The 12,179-nt window shown below is 39.3% G+C and overlaps 1 protein-coding gene across 2 annotated transcripts in view; it reads left to right on the forward strand.

The window, feature by feature from the left end:
• Positions 1-12,179, forward strand: part of PI4KA (phosphatidylinositol 4-kinase alpha) — a 62,272-nt gene that overhangs the window by 42,315 nt on the left and 7,778 nt on the right. For both annotated transcript variants that reach the window (XM_074887552.1, XM_074887553.1), the window contains exons 31-46: positions 41-197; positions 473-600; positions 1,840-1,998; positions 2,258-2,409; positions 2,925-3,032; positions 3,692-3,819; positions 3,900-4,019; positions 4,667-4,746; positions 4,886-5,079; positions 5,814-5,904; positions 6,703-6,870; positions 7,416-7,469; positions 8,698-8,818; positions 9,115-9,244; positions 11,166-11,236; positions 12,077-12,149. In XM_074887552.1, the coding sequence (XP_074743653.1) occupies positions 41-197; positions 473-600; positions 1,840-1,998; positions 2,258-2,409; positions 2,925-3,032; positions 3,692-3,819; positions 3,900-4,019; positions 4,667-4,746; positions 4,886-5,079; positions 5,814-5,904; positions 6,703-6,870; positions 7,416-7,469; positions 8,698-8,818; positions 9,115-9,244; positions 11,166-11,236; positions 12,077-12,149 (1,934 nt within the window). The remainder of the gene's footprint in view (positions 1-40; positions 198-472; positions 601-1,839; positions 1,999-2,257; positions 2,410-2,924; positions 3,033-3,691; positions 3,820-3,899; positions 4,020-4,666; positions 4,747-4,885; positions 5,080-5,813; positions 5,905-6,702; positions 6,871-7,415; positions 7,470-8,697; positions 8,819-9,114; positions 9,245-11,165; positions 11,237-12,076; positions 12,150-12,179) is intronic.

Here is a 12,179-nt window from a genome sequence, read left to right on the forward strand (position 1 = left end):
AAATACTGTTCTCTGTTGAAAAACCCATTCTATTTTACAGGTTTCTGGAATGATTCAGTTCTCAAATGCTACAGGACGAACATCTGACCTGAATAAACTGATGGTCAAAGAGCTGAATGATGCTCTTGAATCAGGCCACACTGAATTCTACACCCAGGCCATGTTTAAGTTGACTGCACTGCTAATAAGCAGCAAAGGTAATGAAAAACAAATGTAGTTCTACTTTCTGGCTCTGAATACCAAGAGTAATAAAGTACAAAAACTATCTGTATACAAACCCAGTGCACATCAGATTGAAGCAAAACTGTGTTTTGAGTTTTTTCAATTAGGCTTATATTGGGGAAAAGCCTTCTTAAAGTAGAAGCTATTTGTTAGGAATTGATTATTACATACTGTGCACACCAATTTCATGCTGATGTGGAAAGCGCTTATTTATTCTGTTGGAGAAATCTGACTGAATGTTTGTTTTCAGACTGTGATCCCCAGCTCCTTCATCATCTGTGTTGGGGACCCCTGCGAATGTTCAACGAACATGGCATGGAAACAGCAATTGCTTGCTGGGAGTGGCTGCTTGCTGCCAAGAATGGAATAGAAGTGCCGGTAGGAAGCTATTTAACAACTCTTCCTCTGCCCCTGCAAGGGGGGAATAGAGAAAATTTTGAGAGAATCACAGCTATTGTGAATCTCTGTCACATAAGGATGTTAAATACATTGTTAATCACTTTAGCCTTCCAGGAAGTCTCTGTTCATGTATTTTGGGAAGCCTGAGCACCCTCATGAACTGGACTATGGGAAACGGATCTTTCTCAGCAGCAGGAATGATACAGCAAAGGAAATCTGTTAGGATCTCAGCTGTACGATTTACTTTGCTGCCGAGATGCCTGAGCTGGTCATGAATCAGGTTCTAAACTAACACAATTTATAGAATGATGATTTAAAACAAGTAGGAATCAGTGTCCCTGCTCATCAGTCAGAGCCTCTGGTGTCTGGCATTGCACCCTTGCATAAAAGATAGGCTTGCAAGTGTCCTAATCCTGTGACAGGCTAGACCAGCTGTATTTTGTGAGGTGGGGATGAATGTTATAGTAACATTAGCTCCTAAATGGTACAGCCCACACAGAGCTGAGAAAGCTGCCTCTGGTAATTGCTCTAGTCAGTGAGCACTAAGTGTTTCACTTGCTGGAGATAATCATCAATCTGAATTTACATAGGTCGGTTTACATGCACACTTCAGTGTTTAACTTTTTAAGCATCAGTTTCAATTTTTCTCTTAGGCTTCTGGGGAATTTCTTTGTATCTTGTTGAGGAGATCAGATAAGCACCTCTGGTTGCTGGGCCTCCATTCTACCAGAGGATGATGCTCCCTAGAGCAGGTTCACCAGAAGTGAATTATGTGCCATCTTTATGTTGTGCACTTCATCAGCTGTGTGTGCTCATGGACCAGGGTGTGTCCTGCAGCACGTGAGAACCTAGTATACGCTTGTCTCTGCTGTCCTGGTGTTGGGGGCAGTAACCTTTAGTAGAGCAGGGGGATGGATGGCACCAGCTGATCTAACAGTTCAGTCTCCTCAACAAAATACAGCGCTTGTCTGCTGTTGCCCTTAGTCTTTCTGCTACTAGCTGAACTTCTGGGGGAGTCTTTCTTCCCTTTGTAATTTAGGATGTGAAAGAAGCATTTTATTTCAGGTGGGATGTATAGACCTGTCTGCCTCTCTGTTAACATTGCAGTGAATTTTAACTGATGTATTAGATTCTTGTATGCTCTATGGATAAAGATTGTACTTTCCATATAAGAAGATGCTCTTAAAACAAGAAACACGATTACCTTCCTTTTTGCAGTTCATGCGGGAAATGGCAGGAGCCTGGCAAATGACAGTGGAGCAGAAAGTTGGCCTGTTTTCTGCTGAACAGAAAGAAGCAGATCCATTAGCAGCCTCAGAAGAAAGCCAGCCGAGGCCTTGTCCGCCAGAGGTGACCCCACATTACATCTGGATAGAGGTGTGTATTTCTTCTGGAACGTCCCACCTATGATGGTGTTGCAGTGACGCTGTGATTGAGCTACTCTGCACTACTTGTTCTCATGGTTCAGGGAAGGGCTGGAGTCATGATGGTCTGTCTGCCTCAAAGCCAGGAGATAGACTCTTTTAGATGAGCGTAATAATTGAGGGGGAGGAAGGTCTTTGAAACAGAAAAGACTGGTGATTTTTAGAGTTAAAAAGGTCAAAGGAGGCATGGCATGTTTGTCTCTCTTCCTCAGTTTTTGGTGCAGAGATTTGAAATAGCCAAGTACTGCAGTTCTGACCAAATAGAGATCTTCTCCAGCCTGCTCCAGCGGTCTCTTTCATTGAACATTGGAGGGGCAAAAGGCAGTTTGAATCGGCATGTGGCAGCAATTGGACCCCGGTTTAAGTGAGTATTTTTGGTTTTTTCCTTGGTGGAAGCAATAAGGTTATAGGGAGGTGGGAGAAAAGAACTAAATGCTAAATGTATAACTTGTCCTTGGCTTCAAGTGGTGAAAATTCCTTTAACAGCCTGCAATGATGTAGAGTCTAAGCTCTGTTTTCAAAGCAGAAGTAGCTAACTTTAGCTTGAAAATAATTTTTGGTGCTTCAGAAAACTTCATGGGGTAATTGCATATAGTGAATTGCCCACATTATGGATCTAGTCAATGTATCAGTTGGAGATAATTTTGCTCCATCAGTTGTTTTCACTTTTTGTGACTTCAAGGCTTTCACTTTCTATGGTTCAGTAGTTGCAGCTTTAGGAGCAGACTGATGATAATGTGAACAGTTTGCCAAGAGCTCTGAAATGGACACTTTTCAATGAACTGAATGGAGTTACAGCTGTAGCTCTGGTTTGTATGGTGTGGCATTGGTCACCATTTTGGGAGTGCCAAGATTTTAATTCTCTGTTTTGCTTATTAGGTTGCTGACTCTGGGGTTGTCTTTGCTGCATGCTGATGTGGTTCCAAATGCAACTATTCGAAATGTTTTGAGAGAAAAGATTTATTCAACTGCCTTTGACTATTTCAGGTACTTTTTTATTTGCAACTACTCACTGAAAGTGTGTGTGTGGTTTCCTGAACCTTCCATAATACTTCATAACAGCAGCTGTCTTTTCTCTTCTAGTGATTTAACTTCTTTTCCTTTTTCATGCATTTTAACAGAAACTTTCATTTTCCTTGTGCTTTTGTGTGGTTTATAAAGCAGTATTTTCAGGAATGTTTCTTTTCTTTTTTTCCTTATTTTGGCATTTATTTAGTGCTCAAAACTGTACCTAGATTTATAAGATTTAAAGAATTGCAGTTACAGAGTGAGTGGCTGAAATGCAGTTTTGTTGTTTTGAAAATACACCCACACTGAATCTGATGATTACAACATTTGACATGGGCACAACAGAAAAGAATATAATTGATAGGGATGTCTGTATGTGAGGAGATCAGTCAGTCATAATGTTAAATTTAAAATGAATCCAGGATGCTGAGAGACTGCTGCCTTAATTTTCAGTTATAATAGGAAGTTTGGACTCTTCAGTCAGACATCATAAAGTCATGAGATAAAATGTAGTGATGTGTAGTCTCATCCTTATAGCTTCTGGTCAGAATAAGAAATACAACTTGATTAGATTTGTGGGGGGTTGGGTTTTTTTTCTAATACATTCAACTTCACATTATTTGTGTAATTTTTTCAAGTTGTCCCTCAAAGTTCCCTACACAAGGGGAAAAGAGGCTTCGTGAGGATATCAGCATATTGATCAAGTTTTGGACAGCAATGTTCTCAGACAAGAAGTATCTGACTGCCAGCCAACTTGTGCCACCTGGTGAGTTCCTTTATGTGCTGTTTCAAAAGCCTGTTGTTTCTTTGATTGGATTCTACATCAGATTTGTGCTCTGTTGTTAGATAATCAAGACACCAGGAGCAACCTGGATATCAATGTTGGATCTCGGCAACAGGCTACACAAGGATGGATAAATACTTACCCTTTGTCCAGTGGCATGTCAACCATATCTAAAAAATCAGGTATCTTTTTGATTGTAACCAGCTCCCAACTTTACAGCACATTTTATATGCAGATGTTGCTTAAGGTCAATATTTACCTTTGACATTGGGCTCAAGTTCATCTGGCAGATATTGAATTACCAATGTCAAACTCTGGAGAGGAGGGTGGGAAAAGTCTCACTGATATCAAGCAGCAAAGTTTTTAAATTACTTGCTTTTTTGTTAGAATGTTCAATTCTGTAGTGCAGAAGAAATAAGACTGGAGGTCAAGATGTACTGAAATCCTGTGAGGAAATTACTTGCTCTGTGCAAACATGCCCCTAGTGCTTTTTGGGGGCAGCAGAGTGACATTAGATTGTGGGCTGTATTTTTGTACAGTTTTAAACTATGTGCTCTTTCTTTTTAGTAGGTTGTCGTGTTTCTGAAGTGAATGCTGTACTGGCTAAATTAATATCCCTATAGCCTGTTGTACTCCCTATATTCAGAGAACAACTGTACTATGAGTAGCTGCAGTACTGACTTTCTGAAGTCACTCTGATCTAAATTTACAAGTGTCCTATGGTTAATCAGTTCTTACATGTTAATGTTGCCAGGTGTGGACAGTTTGAAAGCACCATTTAACATACTGATCAAAAGCCACTGAAAACTTTTTTTATCCTTTTCTCAAGGAATGTCTAAGAAGACTAACAGAGGTACACAGCTACACAAGTACTACATGAAGCGAAGAACATTACTGCTTTCATTGCTGGTGGGTCATCAGAAGAATGGGGAGACTGCATGAATTTCTAAAACCCCATTTTTGTTGCAGGATACATAAACCAAAGTATGAAATTGGGAGTGTGTTTTCTTCTTCCAGAAAACACTTTTTTTTTTTTTGTTTCCCTTAGGCTACCGAGATTGAACGCTTAATCACATGGTACAATCCACTGTCCTCCCCTGAGCTAGAGTTGGATCAAACTGGAGAGAGCAGTGTAGCAAACTGGAGGTCTAAGTATATCAGTCTCAGTGAGAAGCAGTGGAAGGATAATGTAAATCTGGCTTGGAGCATTTCTCCTCATCTTGCTGTGCAGCTGCCTACCAGGTGAGATGTTTCAAAAGAAAGAACTGGTGTAATTCCTGCTGCCTTAGAAGCTGAGTGAGTACTTACACTGTAGGAACTGATGGCACTTGCTCCTGTTTACAGCCCCCTTTCACAGCTGGTTGAGACCTTTGAAATGAAAAGAACTACATTCCTTAATACACTCATTTGGCTCAGGCTCTAGTGGCGTCCAGCCTCCTTTCCTGCCGCCCATTCTTCATGAACACTTAGACCGTGTTTTGTTTAGAAGAACTCATGTTTGGTTTTTAATAGCATTTAACCCATTAGCAGGCATAGCATTTAAACAGTGCCAGAAGTGTCTTTGAATGAAGTGTTCTAGCTATATATTGGCTTGTACTTTAATAAGTATTATAGGAGAATTAGCATAGTTGGCTCCGGAAGGGAAAGGAAATTCTTTCCCCCTTACAACAGTGATAGTTTTTGCCAAGTAGAGTTCTGCACACTGGTTTCTGTGGAATCCCAGACAGTATATTTCAGCCAGGAATCCAATAGTGGGCTAAAATACTAGTGGTTTATACAAAAGCATTGGATGAGGACCAGTTGTTCCTGAACCCTCTTTTGACAGTATATTGGTCCCTCAGTGTGCATTATTTCATAGTTGAATTATTTGTTTATTAAGCACATACTTTTCTGCCTTTTGCTGTCCTCATCTTCACATAAATAAAGAGGCTGTCAAAATTTTCTAATAATGTTATTGTATTTCTGGTTATACTTAGATTTAAGAACACTGAAGCTATTGGAACAGAAGTGACCCGTCTGGTTCGGTTGGACCCAGGAGCTGTTAGTGATGTTCCTGAAGCAATAAAGGTACCTGTGAATATTTATACTGTTACAGGGCCCTAGTATGCCTGTTTCATCCAGATAGATTGGAAAATACAGTCTTTACTTAACACAGTATGTTCTAGTGCTAACCATAGCTCTGTAGGAGAGAATGACAGAACAGCTGTGGAAACAGGGTGCTGAGGCAGGAATCACAGTAACGAGTAGGTGGCTAGTTAGCTTATGGTACATCTTGCTCCTGGGAATGTTCTCACCATACACAAAATGTCTCAAAACTCATCGCAGCCACCATTTCTGTTCCTTTTTCATAATATGTAAAAAGACCACTGGTGAGTGCTGCTGCTAAAATTATTTCAAGCTTAACCTGTTCTGTGTGTCAGGAGGCCAAGCTTTGTAAAATGGAGGAAACTCTTCATGCTGATCTGCAGTGAAACACTGTAGTCATGTGAGGGATGATCTTGTCAGAGCTGCATTCTGTACAGTACCTGTAAAATAGATGACAGGAAAAGTGAGCCTTCTTTGACTGTTACAAAAGGACTCGTCCTTTCTTCTTTCTCCCTATACTAGAACCCCTGTATTGTGCTTTTAGTAACTTGACTTCACTAGCTTCATCTGGTGATGTGGGAGGTGAGGCAATTCCAATGGTTAGATTTCCATGGAAAAAAAATGCTTTAGATAAAATAGCTGTGGTTTTGTAAAATAAAATGTAGCATGTATCACTTCCCCTGCTATAGGGTGCTAGATTATAGCATTACTCTCTGATGTGTATTACCCAGACGTTATTGGGTGCTATAAAATCCTAACATGTCTGACCTGCTTTTTCAGTACCTGGTTACCTGGCATACAATTGATGCTGATGCGCCTGAGCTCAGCCATGTTCTGTGCTGGGCACCAACAGATCCACCAACTGGCCTTTCCTATTTTTCAAGCATGTATCCACCACATCCTCTAACAGCTCAGTATGGGGTTAAAGTCCTGCGATCTTTTCCTCCGGTAAGATGAGTTCCAAGAGAGCCTTAAGACCCCAAGTAAAGTTAATGGCCTTAGTCATTGTGGCCACAGACTTCATTTTAATACCATGGAGAAACACACACATGCTAAATGGGCACACCACATTGCAGAATGTGAATATGTTGGGATGAAAAGTTAAAGTTAATTGTCCCACGAATACTGGATTGTGTACTTGCAACTCTTTTGTCTAAATCTCACTAAGTTGAATTCTTCAGGCTGCTCTTATCAGATTGTCCCTTTCGACTCTTCTCTCAGTGGAAAGGTGTTTCTTCTAAGGTAGCACAAGGCTGGATTTTTAGCACTTGTCAGACTTGTATTAGAACTGTAAAATACATGATTATTAATGATATTTTTGAAGGAAGTAACTGGACAGAAAAATAGTTCAATTTGAGGAGGTGGCATATATAGTTTAAAATAAGGAGGCAGTACTGTTTTGTTCACCTAACTGAAGGGAGCTTTTCTCTGTGCATGTGACCTGTCTTCCCTTCGACTACTAAAACAATAACATCCTGTGCCATCTTTTTCAGGATGCCATTTTATTCTACATTCCACAGATTGTGCAGGCACTTCGGTATGACAAGGTAAGGATATGAAACAGCTACATTTGAACAAACCAGATTTTTAAAGCAGCTTTTAGACTTAAAACTGCAAATCAAACAACATTTAAGCTTAAACTAATGCTGCTTATTATTGTCCTGTATGTCTAACACATAGAAGAAAAATTATTGTCTCTAGAGGCTGTCTTGCTTTGGATACACCTCTTTTATGAACAGGTAGACTTGAGAAACCAGAGGCTATGTAGCTCATCTGTCAGGAAAGAGATTTTGTTATGGGAAACCACAGATGAGGACACTGTCTGAATAAAGCTTTTGAATGTCTGCATGAGACAAGCAGTAATGAAATTAAATCACTTATCCTTAATCATTTTGCTGTGGAGTTAACTGGAGAAGACATCTAGAGATGTCTTGTGCTCCATCACATATATGAAATCGCATCTTGCAGAAGCCAGAAGTAAAGAGTTCATTAATGTGACATCATTGTTACCTGCCCACAAGGTATGTGAACTCTGGTCAGTGCATTATTTTCAGGTGAAGATAATCCCCAGCCAGTGGAGTAGGTGACTGTATTTAGTTATTCTTTGAGAACTTTGCATAGGTAAGTATCCTCTGCAGTGCAGAGCATGAGCATCAGACATCTTGTCTGTTAATGTCAGTCAAACATAGAAACATCTACAGACTACAGAAGCAGCTGCAAGTAGAGTAAAGGAAATGCAACTTCTGGAATGAGTAGGATTCCCTTGTACACTTCAACTTCTTTTATGAGTTTGTTCTTGCATTCCAGAATTACTCTGAAACTGTGCCAGCACGTGCAGTTCTTGCCACCAAAATGTACACTCCATATGATGCTGCCTAGATTTCTGGTATTACAGGAGCATTTAGTGATACCAAGCAAGACCAATGGCTCTATTGCACTGTGGCTTGTATACATACTAGGAGATGCCCTAAGCAAAAAAAGATTTTAAATCCAAATAGAATAGATAGAAAATGGCACAGAAGTGGGAGGAAGGTGGGTTAGAATAATGGAGTAAGTCAGTAATAAAGCTGAAAGGAGTGTAGGTCAATTTACTACCTGTTAAAATACACTGTCATTCTTCAAAGGTCTTTTTAGCAATGTGAATGAGAGTGCAGAGGTCTTCTTTCCATCCGTTAAGTATTTTTGAATTTGAAGAATAGCTGTTAGAAGTGGTAGTATCAAGTCTGCTAGATTTGTAATGATCTTTGATCCTTACTGGACTGGATATGGTTGCAGATGGGTTACGTTAGAGAATACATCCTGTGGGCAGCTGCCAAATCCCAGCTCTTGGCTCACCAATTCATCTGGAACATGAAAACTAATATTTACCTGGATGAAGAAGGACACCAAAAAGATCGTGAGTGCTTTAAAATATAATCTAGCTTGGCTCCTTTCCTCGTCTCAGTTCAGACTAAATCTCCTTCCTGCTTCTCTCTTGGCAGGAGGAATCATTTTAGCTAGGAGCTTCTCTTTCATTTGTAGAGGTAGGGCCCATTCCTTAGAAGTTCCCGACAGAACACATCAAAAGAGATGCAGCAATGTTTGCCTCAGTACCCTTTTTTGAATACTGTCTGAAGGCGGCTGTTTCCACTACCCATGTTGTTTAGCTTTCTGAAATACTTCTGACACAAATGCTTCCTTTTTCACGTGCAGCTGACATTGGGGAACTTCTGGAGCAGCTAGTAGAGGAGATAACTGGCTCATTATCTGGCCCAGCCAAGGAGTTCTACCAACGGGAATTTGATTTCTTTAATAAAATCACCAACGTTTCAGCCATTATCAAGTAAGTGCTCTACTTCAGAATTGCCCTTTTTTTGGGCTCACTGTTCCAGTGTCCTGATTAAGAGGCTAATTTGCTTTTAGGGATATTGGGATGGTGTGTTCCAGAGAAAAGAACTAATTTATATGATAAGAGATTGATTTTTTTTCTTAAAATGTAACTTAATAGTTGTAATAGAATGCAAAGGCTCATTTTAGTTTGACCTTTAGGGATAATTTGTATCTGCCCTGCTCTCAGTGCTCATGCTTTGATCTAGCAGTCCATCTGAAACAGCCAGGTTTTTTTACTTTGGAAGCAGATGATTCTAAACTTTAGTTTTTAATCCTATTTTATCTAAAACACTGTGGTTGGTAATAGTGGAATGAGGTTCCATAGAAAAATGCACTGATACATTATAACTTGTTATCAACATTTTGTGTGGAGTTTAAAAGCAAGCAAAGAGAACAAAACAAAAAACCACCACAAAACTAAAAAACCTCAGGCATGGGTAAATGGTTTACCTTCTGCTAAAACTCCATGAAATTGTCTTTTCCTCTTCTCAAAGAGATTTAATTGTGCAGTGCAATACAAAGACGATTTCTCTTTTTGCATATGTAAGTCTTTTTCTTCCATTCCTAAATTGTGGTTATGGAGAAAGATTTGATGTCCTAAACGTTGGATCACTGATCTCTTAAAACTGAAGGTCCTGCTCGTAGAGAGATTCTCACTGTTCACGGTGAAGACTGCAGTAAGATATGTAATTTAACTTTTATAAAGCTTGCCAGTGGATGGCAGCAGCTCAGCACACAAGTTCTGTCTGTAAGTGTGGTTTCATTGCATATTTTTAAAACATTCTCTGTTGTATGAAATTATTTGAAAGTCATATAAAATGTATGTCCTGGAACATGCCACCTTTAAAATGAAGCTTTGCTAACCACCAGTGTAAGGGCATCAGGCTAAAGGATACTTACATCACAGAAACAATCAAATGCCCCCTTGTGTGCATGTTAAGATGCTTTCACTCAGTAGGATGAGTTAAAAGGGCAGGTTAGGATCTGAGTATCTTGATATTTAGAATTAAGCCAATCCACTGTTTGTTAGTATGAAGTCATAATTAAGCAACAGATAATAATTGTGCTTTACAAGCATTGCATTTTGCTCTCCAGCCTTAAAATGAATCTGGGTTTTGTGCATCTCCAATGTAAAAACAACATAGAGGAGATGCTGTTTGCTTCATAGATGGCATAAATGAACAAATGTATCATCTGTGATGATTTCATCAGGTGTTATGTTGCTGCTTCAGTAACCTGCTGTAGTGCTTTAAACGAGAGCATAAGTAATACCTTTCAGTTGCATGCTGCTACACCAGGTGAGCATGCAATTGTGTGACTGACTTCAATGGATGGTTAACAGGAGTGCCTGTGCAAATTGGGTAATTGTATATACTGATCGTTAACCATGTTACCAATTATCCAATTGACACCTGCAGTCATGCTAAGTATGTGAACAAATTAGGCGTGTAATTGCATAGGCATTTTGCTGGCTTGTCCTTTTTCAGTTACCAGTGTTCTTATTCCAGTGTAAGTTCCACAAGGGAAAATTACATTGATATAACTACAGCTTACAAAGGTGTAATTATGCCCAAATTTCTGTGTAAGGAAGAGCCTCTGTATATTTCATTCATATCTCTTACGCTCTTTGGGTTTGTCAACAACCTGTGTGTCAAATCAATGTTAAATCTACAAAGACTGTAACCTTCATTAAGATAGAAAATGTTCTGGTTAGGTATTGAGCCTATAAGTTCTCTAGAAATGGTGCAGTAAGAGATCTTTGTTGTTACGGGAAGAAACATTTTTAGTGAAGCAAAAATTTGAAACAAATTTGAGACTAGTACATAAAATAATATATAGTATGCAGATAAATAAAATATCATTCATCTTTCTAGGCCATTCCCTAAAGGAGATGAAAGAAAAAAAGCTTGTTTGAGTGCTCTATCTGAGGTGAAAGTGCAGCCTGGTAAGAAGTGATTTAATCATATCATATAGTGGGCTTTTTGTATTCAACATGAGTACTGTATTTTCTGCAAACAAATCTTGAAATCTCTGAAAGTGACAGCTCTCAGTTTTGATGCTGGCAGCTGTTCTTCTGTTACAGTTGGATTATTTTTCTCTTGAAACAATTCAAATATTTTTACTCAGCAAATAATTTGTATATGGTGCATCAAAACTTGCTCAAGAGCACATCACAGATAAAAGTAGAAATGTATGTCTGAAGAGGGAAGATAAATAAGCTCTTTTTCTTTTGACCACTTTCTTTTTTGAAAAGATGAGGTGCTTTTGAGAAGTTATGTTATCTCAAGAATGAAGTGTGTCCAGTTCCTTTCATTCTCCTTTTTCTCCCATCAGGCATTCCCTTGAAACATCATTGCCTGAAGGTCCTTACAAATCTTGAACATAAGGTTTCCCAATCTGAATCTTCTCTTTAAAATGGAGTTTGATGAAAGCTGTCTCTGATCTCTGACTAACAGACCTCAATTCTCCTACCATGTGTTGGTTGCTAAGGGCCCTCCCTAGTGCACTGGGACATACTGCCACATCGTATTAGGGACTATTGTAAGAGAAGTCCTGTCTGTACATTTCTGTGGTACAGAGTCTGCAGTATTAGTTCAAAACTGTATTCTATTAGCTTCTGGCAATCACTCACTAATGCAAAGAATACTGTATCCTTTGTGGCTCACAGACTGTAATCTCCAGTTTAACATTTTATTTAATTCAAAACTAGGTACTGAAGCTATAGACACCAGCATTAGTTATTCTCTAACTTACGTTGTTCTCAGCTGTCTGCTTTGTTTTGTAGGCTGTTACTTGCCCAGCAATCCTGAAGCTATTGTTCTGGACATTGATTACAAATCAGGAACACCTATGCAGAGGTACCATGCTCTTGTAATATTCTTCCATTA

Source organism: Strix uralensis, chromosome 17 (assembly GCF_047716275.1).
Source record: "Strix uralensis isolate ZFMK-TIS-50842 chromosome 17, bStrUra1, whole genome shotgun sequence".
In the NCBI taxonomy this organism is placed as follows: domain Eukaryota; kingdom Metazoa; phylum Chordata; class Aves; order Strigiformes; family Strigidae; genus Strix; species Strix uralensis.